General features: G+C 37.4%; 1 protein-coding gene across 2 annotated transcripts in view; it reads left to right on the forward strand.

Annotated features, from left to right (window-relative positions):
* Window positions 1-7,636: 7,636 nt before the first annotated feature.
* Window positions 7,637-19,591, forward strand: part of LOC133523462 (glycogen-binding subunit 76A) — a 57,276-nt gene continuing 45,321 nt past the window's right edge. Inside the window, exons 1-2 of one of the 2 annotated variants that reach the window (XM_061859059.1) lie at window positions 7,639-7,789; window positions 15,001-15,039. In XM_061859059.1, the coding sequence (XP_061715043.1) occupies window positions 15,022-15,039 (18 nt within the window). In that variant the 5' untranslated portion in view covers window positions 7,639-7,789; window positions 15,001-15,021. Of the gene's footprint in view, window positions 7,790-15,000; window positions 15,040-19,591 lie in introns of both variants that reach the window. The other variant, XM_061859060.1, reaches the window with a different exon arrangement.

Here is a 19,591-nt window from a genome sequence, read left to right on the forward strand (position 1 = left end):
GTTTAATGGTTTGATTTTTTCCGAGAATCCTACAAATGGAAACTGACGTCTAAATACGTTTACGTATTTTGATGACCAGACCCTGCCTACGAAGACGATGGTCCCGGGTTCAAATCCTGGTAAGGGCATTTATTCGTGTGATGAGCATGGATATTTGTTCCTGAGTCATGGGTGTTTTCTATGTATTTAAGTATTTATATAAATATTTATATATTATATCTATCGTTATCTAAGTACCCTCAACTCAACACAAGCCTTATTGAGCTTACTTTGGGATTTCAATTTGTGTTATAATGTCCTGTAATATTTATGTATTATTTATTTTGTAGGCACGATAAAGGCAGTCATCAGTATCAAAAGTAGCGTATCCATAGACTTAAACGTAAAATGAAGTGGATCAGTACCCCTAGTGTAAATTTGATCGACATCATAACGTGACGAACGAGTTTGCGTTAAGTCTCATTTTGTATAGGATTTTGAGTTTCCAAAACGTCCCGCTTGGCGCGCTCTTTCTAAATCCAATACAAAATGAGACTAAACGCAAACGCGTACGTCACGTTTCGAAATCGAATTTATTTACACTAGGGGTACTGTACATTGGTGTCGAATCGCGTAGTGCGTAACAAATGCGAGCCAGCCTAAGGACGCGGGCACACTGGCGAGTTGCGAGTGCACAACGATATCACCGCGAGCGCGCAACGATTTCGCCCCCATCCCAATACGTCAGTACGCAGGGAAATCGTTGCTTAATTACTCCGTCAATGGCGGTTGGTGCAATGGCTAATGTCAAATTAAATTGCTCTAAGTATTTTACATTTATTAATCATTGATAAAAGCGAAGATATGTATAACTCCGTATAAGATAAATAAAGTCTAAGAAAAAAACGTGCCTCGACAAATAAAGAAAAAAAGCGGCCAAGTGCGAGTCGGACTCGCGCATGAAGGGTTCCGTACCATTTATACCGTATTGAAAAAATCTACTTACTAGATCTTGTTCAACATTCTACCACTTTGGACACACATTTTACCACTTTGGAAGTGTCTCTCGCGCAAACTATTCAGTTTAGAAAAAAATGATATTAGAAACCTCAATATCATTTTTGAAGACCTATCCGTAGATATCCCACACGTATGGGTTTGATGAAAAAATAAATTATTTTTATTTTATGACTTATTAAAAAACCTACTTACTAGATCTCATTCAAACCAATTTTCGGTGGAAGTTTGAATGGTAATGTATATCATATATTTTTTTTTGATTTTTCATTCTGTTATTTTAGAAGTTACAGGGGGGGGGGGGGGGGGGACACACATTTTTTCACTTTGGAAGTGTCTCTCGCGCAAACTATTCAGTTTAGAAAAAAATGATATTAGGAACCTAAATATTATTTTTGAAGACCTATCCATAGATACCCCACACGTATGGGTTTGATGAAAAAAAATTTTTTTTTTTAAATTTTATGACGTATTAAAAAAAAAACTACTCACTAGATCTCGTTCAAACCAATTTTCGGTGGAAGTTTGCATGGTAATGTATATCATATATTTTTTTTAGTTTTTTCATTCTGTTATTTTAGAAGTTTACGGGGGGGGGGGGGACACACACATTTTACCACTTTGGAAGTGTCTCTCGCGCAAACTATTCATTTTAGAAAAAAATGATATTAGAAACCTAAATATCATTTTTGAAGACCTATCCATAGATACCCCGCACGTATGGGTTTGATGAAAAAAGATTTTTTGAGTTTCAGTTCTAAGTATGGGGAACCCCCAAAATTTATTGTTTTTTTTTCTATTTTTGTGTGAACATCTTAATGCGGTTCATAGAATACATCCACTTACTAAGTTTGAACAGTATAGCTCTTATAGTTTCGGAAAAAAGTGGCTGTGACATAATCGGACAGACAGACGGACATGACGAATCTATAAGGGTTCCGTTTTTTGCCATTTGGCTACGGAACCCTAAAAATATGCTCGAATAGATGGCGATTTACCTTTGGCGTATACTGAAATAGATGGCGACACCGTTTGATATTTAAAACATATCAGTGAAAGAACATTGGTTAAATAGTCATACATATGACTATTTAACCCATGCCATATGGCATTCTAAGAGTTTTAGTCCTGCGTCGAAAGATAGCAGTAAATTTAGTTGACTACAAAATGTATTCTTAAAATACGCCTCTCTTTGATCATCATAGCTTAGGTTTGTGGTGCGTGACGAGGCAGTAGGTATATGATGCAGTCCCCTAAGGGGGTTAAAAGGGGATGGAAGTTTTTTTGGGTTCAAATTTTATAGTAAGTTAGGAACTTGAAACTTCGTAAAAAGGTATTATAATAAAAGGGGAAAAAACTTATTTCAGGGCCTTTTTTAAACTTCCAAAAGGGTTAAAATGGGGTTGAAAGTTTGTATTAGGTTCAAATTTAATTTTAAGCGAGGAACTTGAAACTTCGTAAAAATGTATTTTATTAAAAGAGAAGAAAACTAAGTTTAGCGTTTCTGAAAATTCATCTCTTGAGGTGGTGTAAAAGGGGTTGAAAGTTTGTATGGAAATCAAAATGTTTTTCAAGTACGGAATTTGAAATTTCTATATTTGCATCTTATTATTAAAATACAAGAAAACTAATTTCAGTTTTTTTAAAAATTGATCCCATAGGTGTTGAAAAAGGGGTTGAAAGTTTGTATAGAGATCAAAATGTTTTGCAAGTGCGGAACTTGAAAAATTATATATTTGCATATTGCTAGAATACAAGAAAAGTAATTTCAGCGTTTTTAAAAATTCATCTCCTAACTGGGTTAAATAGAGATTGAAAATTTGAATCCATTACAAATGCTTTGAAACTTCTAAGATAGTCATAATACCCCATTACAAAAAAAAAAGATTTCAACAATTTTGGAAATTCAATTTTCAATCCCTAAGGGGGGTAAAAAGGAGATGATAGTTTCAATCAATATCAAGTAGGTAGGTACTTATTATAATAATTAGGGACTCGTCTGAAAAAAGTGTGCCGAGAGTAATTCTTGCGGGCAAAGCTGATATAAAATAGAGATCTAGGACGTAGGGTGGTGCGGACAACTGAAAGTGACTAATTCTAAAAGATTCGGACATTTTATCGCTCCTTTAAGAATTTTAATCAAGAACATTATATCTAAATAGTGTCTTCGGTTATCAAGGATGCTTCGCAGCTAAAAATATTATGGATCCTTTCCAGACGATCAATTTGGATTATGGTACTGAGGCGTCCAAACAACAGAACCAGCAAATTCAAGTATACTCCTAACAAAGGAATAAAATAATAGTTTATAAGTATTGGGGCGCCTGAAGGGCTGTAATTTATTTACAAATTTGAAATATGTTCATGTTAAATTACAGCAACCAACATCAAAATCCACTTGATTTGCAAAAAAAAGTTATTTCAACATTGCTTGGATATGAAAATTATAGGTACCTACTAAAGATGTAAAATGTTCAAGATAAGATTCCACGCGGACGAAGTCGCGGGCAACAGTTAGTTATCCATATAAACAACAACTTTACCCCCTTATAAAACAAATAACTATTACAGTACATATGGTGCAAATTTACCGCACTAGTGCGAAAATTAGCATATTGCGTTACTGTGTCGAACATTTAAAACTGTAAAACGTTGTACGATACATGTGCGAATAGGTCATTCGCAACTCGTGTCGATTTAAAACACTCCCTTCGGTCGTGTTTTAATTTATCGCCACTCGTTTCGAATTTCCTATTTTTCGCACTTGTACTATTTTTACTTCCCCGACACATAACAAATAATATATTAAGCTAAAATGTGAAGTACAAGAGTATACTTAAGTGATTACCTGCCAGATGGAAAGAGTTTAAAGACAAACAAGCTGATTTCTGTTCTTTATTAATCCCTATTTCTCCTGAACAAATTGAGGACTGTGCTATGGCTTTTACAAACACTCTGGTAAAATGTGCTGAGGCAGTTTTTCCGCTTAAAAATGCAGCATCGGGTAAAATCCCGTCCCCACCTTGGTGGGATTATCAATGCACCGATAAGGTTAAAGAAAGGAAAAAAGCTGAAAAACAATATCGATGTAATCTGACCCAGGATAATTATATTTTTCTTAACAAGATATCGGCTGAGACCAAGTTATTACTCCGTTCTAAAAAAAAAAGAAGGGTGGAAATCGTTTTGTTCATCGATCTCCCCTACCACCCCGCCGGGTTTAGTATGGAAGAATATTCGGAAATACAGAGGCTCCCAAAAAACGACAACCTTTACTCATCCATCCTCTCCCGAATGGGCTGACGATTTCATGGATACGCTCGCACCTCAGTATGCTCCGAGTGAGCTAGAAGCAAATTTGGAGTATTGTTTGGTTTCCTCAGATCCACTAGATTCCCCATTTTCCGTTATAGAATTAAAAAACGTTTTAAGCTCTGTCACAGATTCCACGCCTGGGTTGGATGGTGTTCCCTATTCCTTTATATGTAATTCCAATGATCAATTTCTGCATTATTACTTAGATCTTGTAAATGTTATTTTTGTTTCCGGTTACTTACCCCAATCGTGGAGGTCTCAATTAGTAATGCCTATCCATAAGACCAATAAAGACCCAGCGGACCCAAGGTCATATCGGCCTATAGCTCTATCATCGGTCATGCTGAAGATTATGGAGCACCTCGTAAAGAACCGAGTAGAGTGGTTTGTGGAGAGGAATGATTTTCTAGCCAAGTCACAGTTCGGTTTCAGGAAAGGTAAAAGTACCGCCGACAGCCTCGGTATATTTACTACTGATATTCGACTGGCCTTTTCTCGTAACGAATCAGTGGTTGCGGCATTCCTCGATATAACAGCTGCATATGATAACGTTCGGCTTCCCTCTCTCAGGAAAAAGCTTCATGAACTGAGAGTCCCGGCGAGGCTGAGCAGTTTGATTATGTTAATGCTATCTGAACGACACATTACATTTCGAGGCAACTGTAAAACAACTACGCCATCGAGGCGCGTCTGGAATGGCCTTCCTCAAGGGTCAGTGCTTAGCCCTCTATTATTTAATATTTATACCTATGATTTGGAACGGAATATTGGACAATCGAACGTCTTACAATATGCCGATGATGTTCTTCTTTTCTACAATGACTCGAAAATTGAAAGAGCAGCTGAAGCGGTTTCAGCATCATTGGAGACTCTTAATGTGTGGTTAGAGGAACATGGCTTAGACTTGTCCCCAGAGAAAAGTAATGCTGTAATTTTTACTAGAAAACGTAAGATCCCCAATGTCTCGGTAACAATAAAGGGTAACCCCATACCAATAAAATCCAAAATTAAGTTTCTGGGACTGATTCTAGACTCAAAACTTACGGGACTACCTCATTATGAGTATGTGGCAACTAAATGTGAACGTAATATAAACATTCTTAGATGCTTATCTGGAGTGTGGTGGGGAGCACACCCAATTTCTCTAAAACTCCTGTATAACGCTATTATTAGAAGTGTGTTAGACTATGGAACATACTTATTGGAACCGGCTAGTAGTGTGGGTATGGGTTATCTAGATCGTGTACAAGCTAAAGCTCTTCGAGTAATATTGGGTGCTATGGGGTCGAGCCCCATTAATGCCATGCAGGTGGAGTGTTTAGAACCTCCTCTTGATCTTCGCCGACAATACCTATCTGATCGATATTTATTCCGAGTTTTGCAATTTACTGCCCATCCTATGTACTACAAAATTAAGCTATTAGAGGAATATGCTCGTAGATCGAAATATTGGGAAAACAAACTATGCCCATGTCTCGTCAATAGCTTCCGTAAATTCAATAATATTCGTGATCCGGCGCATCACTCTCTGAAACTTCCAATATTTGAACACCCGTATGAAACGATTACATTTCGTCCTCAAGTGATACTAGATTTTAAGATAGTGAAAGATGATCCGTTGGCGAATCTTCGCATCTATTCCATTTTGGGGGAAGAGTGGTCGGATTGGCACACAATATACTCAGATGCCTCTAAACTATCACCACAGGGTTGCGTTGGGGTTGGAACCTACCACACTCAATATGGTATCGTCCAGAAGATAAAATGCCCACCGGAGACTTCGGTCTTTACTGGGGAATGCCTAGGTATTCTTAAGTGTCTGGAATATGTCTTGCTAGGGAGACTAAATCGCTCTATTATCCTTTCCGACTCCCGTAGTGCCTTGGAGGCACTATTAACTAACCCTTTTTCCTCTAAGTTGCACAGCCCCCTGATTTTCCTGATTAAAGAAGCTATAGTACAATGTAACAAAAGAGGGCAGGAGGTGGTATTGGCTTGGGTCCCAGGCCACTCCGGCATTGCGGGTAATGAGAGGGTGGATGAAATAGCTAAAGAGGCAGTAGTATGTGGCGATAAGTTTCCGTTTAAAAATTACTGTTACGATCTTTTATCTCTCCCAAAATTGTATCTATACAACTCCTGGAAGTCGCGGTGGAGGTCGAGTAATAGAACAAAGACACTCCATTATTATAAAATACAATCAGATATCCCCCACAAGACATGGTTTTCCAAATTAACCTTAAATAAATTAGCGACATCTTCAATAATTCGCATGAGACTTGGACACTGCAACTCCCCAGTATTTTTAAAAAAGCTGAGAATACGTGACAACTCGATCTGTGAGTGCGGGCTAGAAGAGGGAACATTAAACCACATTCTTTTATCTTGTCCTCGACTGAATCATACACAATTATATCGTGGATTAATTAAACAAAAAATTCCGCTGCCTACAAATGTTTACTCCCTTCTCTCGTTCAACCTAACAGTGTTTAGATTTTTAGCAATTTTCCTAGAGGTCAATAAACTTAAAATCTAATAAAAAACATATACTTTAACTTATGTGTCTTAACTAGTACCTACTCACAGACTAATATCTGTAGTTGTATGTCTAATTATTAATAATACTAATTATGTAATCAATGTCATTAACCTTTGTTTTTTCAGCCCAGATCTGAGTTAACCAACGGTTATTAAATCGTTACTCCTTCGTTGTTTTTCCTCTTGATATTGACGTGAAGCTGGCAGAAATGTCTAAAGACAATTGCCATAATTAAAAAAAAAAAAAAAAGTGATTACCTATTTATTTATACATCACACTAGCGACTCCCGAGAGACGGTGTCTAGCTAACTCTATGGCTGCTGCTCGACGCAACGTGAGCGCAACTGCGCAGCGACGCGATTTTTGCTAGATGAATCCGGATATCTTTGTAATTCGCCAACTTCCGGTTTTTGTACATCTGGATAAGCGAGGTCCTACTAGGTCCTACTGTATTTTCTAAAATGAATATGAGATGCTATGTAGTGATTATCGTGTGATCTTTCCCCCAGCATCTATCTGATATTAATGTTATCTTATTGTGTACTACGTAAAGAAAGCGTACAACGTAATACTACTGGAGTTTAGCTATTTTAGGTTTCTATGAGCTCATACGCATATTTGGAATTTTTTCGACCACAACAAACCGCTGTGACTGCCGAAAGTTTGCCAGAGGTCAGAATTAATTTAGGTTGGCGGTATTATGGGCGCCACGACGCATGCGCGACGCTGCGGGCGACCTTTCGTCGTCCTTCCTTGCCAGTCGACGGCGTACGCCGTAACGCCGCACATGTTGATAAAAATACGCGTAGAAAGTGGACTAACTTTCGCTTTCTTTCGCATTTACAGGCAGCTGATTTGAGGGCCTGGCGCGTAGTGTTGTGATGTGAGTGTGACGTAGCCGGGGCTACGTGTTTCCGAAGATACCGGCACTAAATACAGGTACGAACACTTGTAAACATACGCATGTTTGAACTTCTATGTTTCGTGTGCTCAATTAAAACGTTCGCGAATGTTTTGTGACACGTGCTAGTAGTGAGTAGGTAAAGTACAGTGGAAGAGGGTCGACTGTAACTGTAACTGAAATTGCCGGTTTTTAACCGGCTTATTTTGATAACGATAACATAACGTCTGACCTTCACCTTTGACTCAAGTTCAACGTACGGTAACTGAGTAACGTTACGTAAGGTTAATGCATTTGTAAGATTTGATTAATAACGAATGACACTGTAGTCTGTAGTTCACTGTACAGTACTATCTCACCCGGGTTACCCGGGTAACTAACTGGTGTTATACGAAGCTAAGTTGGATTAAGCATAATTTCATAAAAGTTGAAGGTTTAGTTAAAACAACACTTGCACAGTCTGGGCATTCACAATCGCTGCATTAGTAAGCTTGGTCTAACTCTACCTACGAGTACCTAGGTACTTCGTTTTAACATGGGATTGCGCAAGTTTCTGGATAGGAACTTGAAGGACGATGATGTAGGATTTCCTGATCACATGTAGAGTCTGGCTGGCTAGCCAAATATTGTTGACAGATATTTCCATGTTGTATCACCAATTGTCTATGATTTAAAAAAAGCTAAAAGTCTGGGGGCCTACCGTGATAACCGAAATTCGCAAATTGCGGGGATCTTTCTCTTTTACTCTCACTAAGACGTAATTAGAGTGACAGAGAAAAATGCCCGCAATTGACGAATTTCGATTTTCCCGGTAGCCGCCCTGTTGTCAATTTATGTCATTCATTCAAATTGTTCGCGGTTAATTAATTCTTTAATTCTGAAAATTGCATGTCTCAACCATAGAAATAGGATAGCTTTCAAGCGAAGCGGTTGTCATGTCTCTGGTCTCAACATGGGTATAAACCTGAATCTCTTACTATGAAAAATATATTTTAGTTTTTCGTCGACTTGCATGGCATTTAAATTAAATGTACCTCTGGTCTCCCGCGATACAGGCCTAGCCTAGTGCGGGGACTCCTGGAAAATCTGTTGTCAACCTAGTTATGCACCAACTAAAAACATCTCCGGTGTCCTTTTTTGTGCAATAAACATATGTTTATCTTTATCTTTGTATTTAATTGTCCAAGTAGGTAGGTAGGTACCTACTTTTTTCCAACTTGATAACAACTAATACCTATATATGTTAGTCACTATACTAGCGATAACATCTTTTGGCAACGGAGGGAATTACCTACACTAGAACATTTATATATGCTATATACTAAGATATCTTATCGTTATCGGAAACACACGTAGATAACATCTTACGTAGATTATCTGAGGAGTAAATTCTTTACATCTAGGTATTTACAGAGGCGTATTTAAGTATTTGGCGCCAATTAGATTTGCCGCTCCATTAAGTGATGATAATGTAAAGGAAAAAAAACCTGTTGTGCCGCCCATTGCAGCGTGCCGCCCCGGGCCATGGCCCCCTTGGCTCTAGGCTAAATACACTACTTGGTATTTATTACGTGTAGCGGCCGGCTTATGTACCAATTGTTTTTACTACGTCGGTGGCAAACAAGCATACGGCCCCCCGTGATGATAAGCAGTCTCCGTAGCCTATGTACGCGTCACAGTGGATTTTAGGACCCGAAAAAGTGACATAGTTCAGTTTATCACAAAATCGAATAGGCCTACTTAAATGCACCCCGAAACAAGTTAATTTTTTTTCTGAAAACTTGTAGTTTTTTTTTCTAGACGAATTTCACAAACGCTCAATACGACCCCGGAAAATTAGAAAAATTCTTTATATCGACAAAATGATACAGCTTAGCCAAAATCTGATGGTATAGTATCTTAGATATAATAATCTTCTATATGTGAGCTTAAATTGGCACATCAAAATGTAATATTTTAGGAGAAAATTCAATTTCCTTAATTTTTTTTGTAAATTTTTTTTCAAGGATATCCTATAGTTTGGGGATTCATTACAAGCACAGATGTATAGCTCTTTTCATGTTCTGCTTGCCTAATTTTTTTCGTATCCCTGAAGAGCGGTCGTTCTGAAATAAAAGGTTTTCCATTTTTTTATTCGTTTTTCGCGCCTAGGGTTGTCACAAAAATTTAAAATAATAGGGAATATGCATGGTACTCCAATTTAAAGTAAAGTGCTATTAATCATCAGAAATACACTTGAAACTATCATATAACTACCAAAATGTTCACCGTGTTGCAATTCAATTATGTAAGACGTAAAAAATAAAAAAAAAGTAAAACCATAAAGTACTTACTATTTATTATTAATCTTCATAGTAAAATAAAATTTATTATTAATCTTCATAGTAAAAGAAACACACACACACACAATCAGTTCAGTTACACTGCTCAATCAGTTTCTTCTCCTGAATCATTATAATATGTAATGTAAATATTTGAATAAAAAGCTTTGACAAAATATATACGATGTTTAAATGTTTCTTCTTTCACAAAATCAACAAGAAGTCACTTAGGGTTGTTTGTTTTTATTGAAATTTATATGAGATCACCCTCGTGGTATGAACTTTCGAATAAAAAAAGAATTATCAAAATCGGTTGATAAACGACGAAGTTATCCTCGGACAAACATAAAAAATAAAAAAGCGACAAACATATGGTCGATTTGAGAACCTCCTCCTTTTTTTGATTTTCGTCGGTTAAAAATACCAGCAAAATAACATAATTACAGTCCACACACAAATAAACATTTATGCAAAGTGCTTTGGTGTGCTTTGCTCTTAAAGAAATTTCAGGCGCCAACTTTACTAAGAAATGTGGCAACCCTAGCATGTTTTTAAAAAGTTGTGAATCTCGGAACGACCGCTCTTTGGGGTTACGAAAAAAATTAAGCAAGTAGAACATGCAAAGAGCTATACATCTGTGCTTGTAATGAATCCCCAAACTATAGGACATCCTTGAAAAAAAATTTACAAAAAAAATTAAGGAAATTGAATTTTCTCCTAAAGTATTACATTTTGATGTGCCAATTTAAGCTCACATATAGAAGATTATTATATCTAAGATACTATACCATCAGATTTTGGCTAAGCTGTATCATTTTGTCGATATAAAGAATTTTCCCAATTTTCCGGGGTCGTATTGAGCGTTTGTGAAATTCGTCTAGAAAAAAAAACTACAAGTTATCAGAAAAAAAATTAACTTGTTTCGGGGTGCATGTAAGTAGGCCTATTCGATTTTGTGATAAACTGAACCATGTCACTTTTTCGGGTCCCAAAATCCACTGTGCGCGTGCAACTCCAGAGGAAAGAAACGACCAGTGCGACAAAGCTATAGACCTCATAAATTACAATCACAGGGTTGCATTTCAAGCAGCAATTGCTTAAAGACCAACACCACCTCGAAGTTCTTAAGTCAAAGTTGAATTGATCGCCCTGTCCTTCTCACACTGGTTATAAAATAATGATGTGAAAAGGACGACACGATGTTACCTCGAATATCGAGCAGTTCTTTAAGAGTGTTATTCCAATTGCTTACAGATGAAAAGCGAGCGCTTAAGCCAGTATTTCACAAAATTGACAGCTTAATCAGAATGAGTTATTAAAGTAAGGACGCTAAGCACGAAAAATTTCGTACATTGACCCGCAATTTCCTATCTCTTTATTGCATACCACAATAAAAGAAAACAGCAATAGAGGTAAACTACAGGCGCAGGCGGTCTTATAACTGAAAAGCGACCTCTCCCAGACAAACTTTAGGTAGCGGAAATTAATCAATGTATAAAATGCTATGATATTAGGTGAAAAAGAAACCTTATTAATTAATAATTATCTACTTTTGTTTTCATGATTCTACTCCTTCTCATTTATAAAATATTAGAATTAAATCAACCGGCATATACTTAAACCGTGAATCATTCAAAACTGTTATTATAAAATATTTTTACGAAAAAATGCCTACATCGCGAAATCAACTTTGAATACTTCTATTCGGGATCCTGAGGTCACAGTAACCTGGTTTGTTTCAGACAAACGATTGGGAACTTTGGCAAGTGATGGGAATTCAGATCCTTGTCCTGCGTGGGTGTCCACTTTCCAGTTGCCACTCGATGGACAATTTAATGCCAATAAAAAGAAATTATTGTCTGACGGGCAGACACGCACTTTACAATAAGGCACAGGAAGTCCAATAAGTCTTGCGAAATATTACAATAAATTATTATATTTTGATTACGAATATTCCAGCACGTCCAATACGTATACAGTGCCAGTCTGCAGTTAGGAATTATGGCCAAAGCGATTCTTAATTTTAATTGTTTAGTTTGTCTGATAAAAGCAGTTATTTGTAGCAAAGTCGAAAGCACGGCTAGTACGTGTTGGCATTTGACATTTCCGTTAGCGACTTTTATGAACCTAAAAGAGCGGCAAATTTGTTTTCCTTGGTTTGGGAACTCGCACTGCCGCAACTTTGCCTCCAAAGACTTGTGTGTCATCATAGTGGGGTAAAAAAAACAAATACTCAGTTTCAACGGTAGGGCCCACATGTGGGGTACGGGAAATTTCCATAAAGTGCTAATTACATCCACACTTTATCAGGCCTGATAACAGACCCGATTTCGGGCCCGAGAAATAAAATTTTTCCGTTTCACCAAATATCAGCACATCGTTTACAGTATTTGTTTACATGTCGTAGGGCCCGCATTTGGGGAACTGTTTTTATTGGTTGATAGGCTAGGGCCTGCATGCGGGCACATGCGGGGTACGGGAGATTTCCATAACGTATGCTATAGGGCCCACATTCGAGGAACTGATTTCATTGGTCGATAGGGCCCGCATGCGGGGTGCGGGAGATTCCTATAATGCATTATGAGTTTAACTAGTCCCTATACCGCCTTACCGCATGCGGGGAGTCACTGCACGCTGAAGGTATATCGACAGAGTTATCGACCAATGAAACTGAGCCTTAATTTCTTGAAGTAAAACAATGTTTTGCAACCTTATTATGTATGTAAGTGTAGGTACAAATTTTTTTTGGAAATATACGGCCCAATTCGACTTTTAAGATACGTCAAATATTAGGTTTAGATACGATATGGATCGGATATGTCAGTGTCAAAAGTGAAGTTTCTTCAAACAAAAAAGTCACTTTGAAGTCTAAACGAAATATGTAAAATATAGAAAGTAATTTAATTTGTTCTGAGAGGATATAAAAATCCCCTGAAAATAGAATTTCGGCTGTAAACACGGAATATCTATGAATTTTTCATTTAATTTTCATTGCACCGAGTGGGTTGTTGTTTTTCAGTCTATCTAAAGTGCATTGAACTGTCTCACTGTCTGGGTATTTTCAAGAATACCTAAACTGCGTAGTTGTGTCCATACGTATAAAGTGGTTATCTAAAGCAGTTTAGCTTTAGATATGTTTCACGTTTATGGCTTCGGTTACATTAATTAGTTAGTTAATTGGTTCTAAACAGTTCAAACGCCTTTAGTTATGTTGTTTTCGACTATAGATTCTATATTATATAACAAATATGTTTATTGTTTACTTTAGTACTCTCCTTTTTTCCTAGTACCTAAGTTCTTCTTCCTTGTCATATCCTCATGGCTGAGGGACGTGCCGACTGTGGACTCTCTTCACCAGTTTTTGTCTCTGAAGTTATTCTGTCCGCCCAACGCATGGCCATACGTCCATCCCTACGCTTCCTTGGCATGCGGCCAGTGATTATGAGCTTTTCCAGACTATCTGGACCTGTCCTGCTCATATGGCCGAAGAAATCAAGTACACGTTGGGTGCAAACAGTGGAGAGCTTCGTTTTAATGTTAAGTTCATTGAGAATAGATGCATTTGTATGGCGTTCAGTCCACAAGATCCGGAGTACCTAACTAGGTGTTGCAAAGCCAAAGAGTGGTGATGATATGTTAGCAGTCGGGTATCTTAACTATCTACTAAGTACTTGTGAAGGTAACTATGTATATTTGTATCCTAATAGTTAATTATGTAGCTGCATATATAGTTGACCCCCCCCTGCAAACTATTGTCTATGCAGGGAATTATGAGTTATCTTTATGTTGACCGTATATAGCAGTGGCGGCGCGTCACAAACATTAGTAGGGAACCCGTAGCTAATTTTGCTTTCTTTTTCTCCATGAACCGATCTTGAAAGTACTCAACGGGCTGAAATTAGACAAGCCGGTGGGAATCGAGTTCTTTGAACGATCCGCTACTGGTATATAGGTACCTATATATGTTTACCGTAACGTAGAATCATTTGAGCCGATTTTGATATGAATGAGGTGTTGTAGAACACGTGGGCTCGGATCAGATTATTTTTTAACCAATTCCTTAAAAGGAGTGTAGTGTAGGTACGATACGGAATACAGGAGAAAACCACAGCCAGAGAGGTAGTTAATTTTAAATAGGTGTTTAACAATTTAATTGATATCGTAATATTTCTTCTAATTTAAGCACCTAATTACCTCCCTAATAATGTAACAAGAAGACGTGTTTTTATGTCATTTGTGTATTACTTCGTACTTGAACGGTAGATTATTTACCGAGTGGAGACCTTTTAGAATCGGACTAGGTATTCGTCTCTCATCCTTATCGCTCTTGGAAATGTATGTTTTACAAAAGGCTTCGTCTTCCAAATTGTATACTACCTACTTGAATAGTTTAGGTATGCTGAAAAGATATTTGCATGAACGGCAGTATATTTAACCTGTCTTTGATAGAACTGCTGATATCACTTTATCTTAATTTGATGATTCATGCTCCCAGTTATCCTATAAGTGTTTTGAGTGAGTGTCTGCTCAGTGTATGGCTTTGGTTTGTTGAACGGTTTATACTTATACTAACATGAATGGTTCCGAGAAATACACAACACTTAAAAACCTTTACCGATTCGTGAGATACCGACTCTATACTTATTTAAGTTTAAGGACCTTGCGTGGACGTTGGATGATGTGCCACATAGTGGCGTAAATTGGAAACTTAAACAAGGTTACTAAGCAAGCAATAAGCAAGGGGGCTCCAGTTCCTGCGTTACCTCCTACAGTTCAAGTTTGCTCCTTATGTAGCCATATTGACGGATGATTCCTTGATGGCGCATGGCGCCTAGGGTCTAAGATTCTCATCTTGATTGAATCGATATCTATAGCTTATTCATTTCAAGGCAGCCTATTATAATTCACAGTTTGTTTTATCACGGCAGGTCGAGCCCGGGGTGCGGCGCATGCCTTTCTGGTGCAAGGTGGGTTCAATTTCACGGCTCTCGCTATCGCTATGCCATATTTCTCTTCCTATGATTTAGCCTGATATGTACGTGGTTTTAGCTGTTTTAAAATAGGAGTCAATTTCTTGTGTCATCTGCAATATACATTTTTGAACTCTTACATGTACAAGATATTGTTGTATATATGCGACATCCACTCATTTAAATATACATAAAATCGATAGTTGTTACTCATAAACTTATAGTTCTAGTGTTTGCTTTAGCTCATTTTCCACTTTTTTCATAAGTTATGCGCAGATTTTGGTATCTAATCATTTGCCTTTGTCCAATTTCTTGATCGCTTTCCTGTAAAACTTATTCGCCGATAATTTTGTCAGATCTCTTGATCTTGACCCGCTTGATGTAATCTACAATCGTGATTCTCATAGCCAGTTTAAAACCTCTATTTTTGTCAGTTCGTCGAATGTGGCTTTTATTTATTTCCCAATTTGCTTCATGTTCAATACTGATTTCTCAGGAAACCCCTGAAGCTGCTTAATTTAAATTATTTGGTTCATACGCTTCCAATCATTTGGACATCATTGTAATAGGTAATATAAACAAAGTATCTTACATATGTCAAAATAAACAAAGTATTTATTGTCTCCAAGATATACAACTATTTACCACTGCTTTCGCATATATATTTTAGAGTGCGTGTACGTTTATAATGAACAATGCCTCGTTTTCTGCTATTTCTACTTGCCTTCCTTACTGTATTAACCTTCTTTTGTATTAACTTATTTTGACGACGACCACGACGAGGTTTGCTTCTTTAACAGTGTCGTATCTTTGTAACATATGGAGGTGTACATATATAACTATACATGTGAAGTATTTTTCTGAGCTGAATTACATTAAAAAGTAGGTTTATTTGTTTGTGTCGCCGAGTTCATTTCGGTTATTTGCGTTAAGGAAAAGTTTAAATACAGCCGTAAATAACTTTAGGCATTTTCTTCGAGTCAAAGGAGCTTTGCTTTCTTATTTCGCGATTTGGATAGTTTCCAAACTGGGTTGTTATTCTCATCGTGAGCCGAGAGCATCTCTACAGGCGTTCCTATATTTTTCTGACCTTGCGATCCGAATGAACTGTAAGGAATTTGAGGTCACATACATTGGTTTTTGTGAAGCGATTTTAAATATTCAATGAGAATATCGGCATTTTTGCAACTGCGTGCGTAAGCGCAGCGACATGCGCATATAACGGCGGTTTATAGACCGGATTTCACGTGTTTGTTTTACTTGTTGGTAAATTTAAAAAGTCTACGGATAAATAGCGGACAACATGTTATACTTTTTCAGGCATAGATATTATGGACGCGCTCATAGCACATGGCATGCGTGTTATACTCGTAGCATACGTCACTGTCTATCGCCGGCGACACCGCGCGTCAGTGCCAACTGCCAACTATGCGCTCATCTGTTTGTATCGCGCCCGCAGCATCCCTGTGAAGTTAACAGGTGGTGACAACACAACATATATGCTTTTTGTTCCTCGTCAAAACAATTACTCCAATTATTGTGAATGAACCAGTATAATTAATTACCTTAGTGCTATTTATTGTTCGTTGACTGTTAAGTATGGCGGTTATGTAAAGAGGCCGTTAACGCACAAAGTATACCCAATTAAATAATTTGAATTATGCGTTAATTATGTCAAAGATAATAAATACAATGTATTTGATGTATGTACGTCGATAAAATTTATTATAGACTGTATAAATTAACTAAATGATGATGATAACGTAGCTATTTTGAGTGAAAAGGGAGTGGAATATCCTCAAGGAGGGTGACGATGCGAGTGAATCTATAAGGTTTGTGACGTTATCGTTGTGTCATAATTGGTCATTTCTCCGGGCATACATAGGCCCGCTTTCTTCTTACCAATTAGATAGATAGATAGATAATCCGTTTATTTGAGAATGACTTGAGTCAGATAAGGTCCATTTATTGTAACTAGCGGCTAGACGCAGCTGTCTCGGCCCGCGTGGGATTTGGTAAGTGTCATCTGAGTCATCTCCTTTTCCTTCCGCTGGGGTGGTTTTCCTCTCAAGAGCTTAAGCTTTATTCAAGCTTTCAAAACCGGCCCAAAAGCATGTCGAGCCATGCTCAGTGTAGGGTTCCGTAGTTGTACTCGTCCGTCAAAATAGACTTCTTTCAAAAACTCAATAACGGCTTAATCGATCAGGTTCGCTATTGTTTTCCTTGAAAATCTTTACTAAGCTTTACATTCACGATATTTTTTGAAATGTTTTTTGTACCCATGGTTCAAAAGTTAGTGGGAGGGGGAGACACTTTTTCCGAAAATATTATGTTTGCCAAAGAATGGTTTGTGAAGACTCATATTCGTTTTGAAAGACCTATCCAACGAGACCCCACACTATGAAGTTAAAGCAAAAAAAAATCATCCCCACTTTTCGTGTAGAGGAGCCACTCTAAAAAATATTTTTTCTACTTTTTATTTTAAGACTGTCGGCGTAACTAATTTACAGGCATATCCATGCCAGATTGCAGATTACTAGCACTAACGATTACGGAGCAAAGTTGCGGACGGATAGACAGATAGACGGACATGGCGAAACTATAAAGGTTCCCTAGTTGACTACGGAACCATAAAAATGGTTGTAGTAGTTTGGCTGTTCAAATGCGAAATACACATAGTTACTTTCGCATTCATAATTTCAATTCAATTCAATTTCAATTTCATTTATTGAGAGACCAACTGAGATCAATTATTGTTAGTAAAAAATGAATATCTTAAAATATATGATTATAATGTTAACGTTATTAGTAGGTACATATGTACATTTTATAATACTCGTAACATATTAGTACTATAACTGACAAGTACATACATTTAGTATAAACGGTACGATGCGATTATTATTCATATCGTTTTATTAAATGCTGTGTATCCTGATTATACGGTACGTACAACGCACTAATTGTGACTTAATTAATTTGACATAATTTAACCAAACGACAAACAAGGCAATACCAAATAATATCGTAAATGCGATAGTGGCTCTATAAATATGTCAGTCTCTTATCTTTTCTGTCCATCTGAGGACATAGGCTGTTGTTTCTGATAATGATTCCACCTTTTACGTTACTGTGGTTTTAATCTCTCGTTTAGAAACCCGTTATTAATTTGAAAATTCCAAGTTGTCAGTCATCCAAATGTTTTGATTTAATTTGCTAAAAACGCAGCATCCGCGCAAATCAGTGTTTATCGACGTTTGGACGATCACGAGTTCACGACTGGAGTTTTATCGTTACCCGTTTGTCCGCCGGAAGTTTACACCGTAAAAACTGCCGTCGGAGCGTTGAATGTCAGCCGAGATGAGAACATCTATATGTACTGCATACCTTTTTATCAGCGGGCACCTTTTGGTAAAAGACAAACCACGAGACGAACACTTTATCGTGTCCGGTTGCGCATGAGAATAGCGATCTTAACAGGTCTTGTGAGGTGATTTTCGAGATAATGGTAAAATATGCGCCTATTTCTAACTACTGAGCTCTTAATCCAGAATACTGTTACTTTCCCAGAAAGGAAAGACAAAACTACTACTTGTACTAACTATTTGTGGGCGCACTTACCCCAACTGACCTTAATATTAATAGGTTAGCGAAAACTCTGCGTAGAAATATGACACATCGTGTGCTCCAAGGTACTGAAAGAGTAAAGGACACGTGTTTAGTGCACATAGGTAGAGCGTACCATTCGTGACTTTCATTACAAAATGATTGATTAGCAACTTTGGCATATTGCTAAATTAGGCAAGGTGATGGAATGTGTTACATTTTTGTTATTTTAATGTGAAACACCTGCTTAGGCTTTAACAGTCCCCAGCAAGCTTGGTTCCCTATACAAACGTAGTTACGCTCTCATTTTAAAACGACTAGCTCGATTGCTCTGAAAGTTTGTACTTACGAAAGGTTAAGGTATGTATATCTAGTCCTGTAATTAATTTATGTAGCTTCAGATACCATATTTATAAAAAATACAGCGAATTTAAGTTTTTCATACAAAACTTGTTTTTGCTCTATTTTGTTTGTTTTATGTACTGGAGCTATATAAACTAATTACAGGACTAGATATAGCTCCTGTCATTGTATGTGAAAAGTTTCATCATAATCCAACACGTAGTTTTATGTTATGAATGTATCTATGTATGTGAAGATGAAATTCGGTCGAGCGGGGACTCTTAAGGATATTCTGATGTAGTCAACAAATATAAAAAACTGGTCAAGTGCGAGTCGGACTCGCACAGGAAGGGTTCCGTACCATTATCTATGAAAACGGTCACCCATCCAAGTACTGACCCCGCCCGACGTTCCTTAACTTCGGTGATTGGATGAGAACCTCGAGATTGGAAAGAAATATTTATTTTATTCTGTTTTTAGTATTTGTTGTTATAGCGGCAACAGAAATACATAATCTGTAGAAATTTCAACTGGCTAACTATCACGGTATCAGGAGATACAGCCTGGTGACAGACGGACGGACGGACAGCGGAGTCTCAGT

This window comes from Cydia pomonella, chromosome 12, assembly GCF_033807575.1.
Source record: "Cydia pomonella isolate Wapato2018A chromosome 12, ilCydPomo1, whole genome shotgun sequence".
NCBI lineage: Eukaryota > Metazoa > Arthropoda > Insecta > Lepidoptera > Tortricidae > Cydia > Cydia pomonella.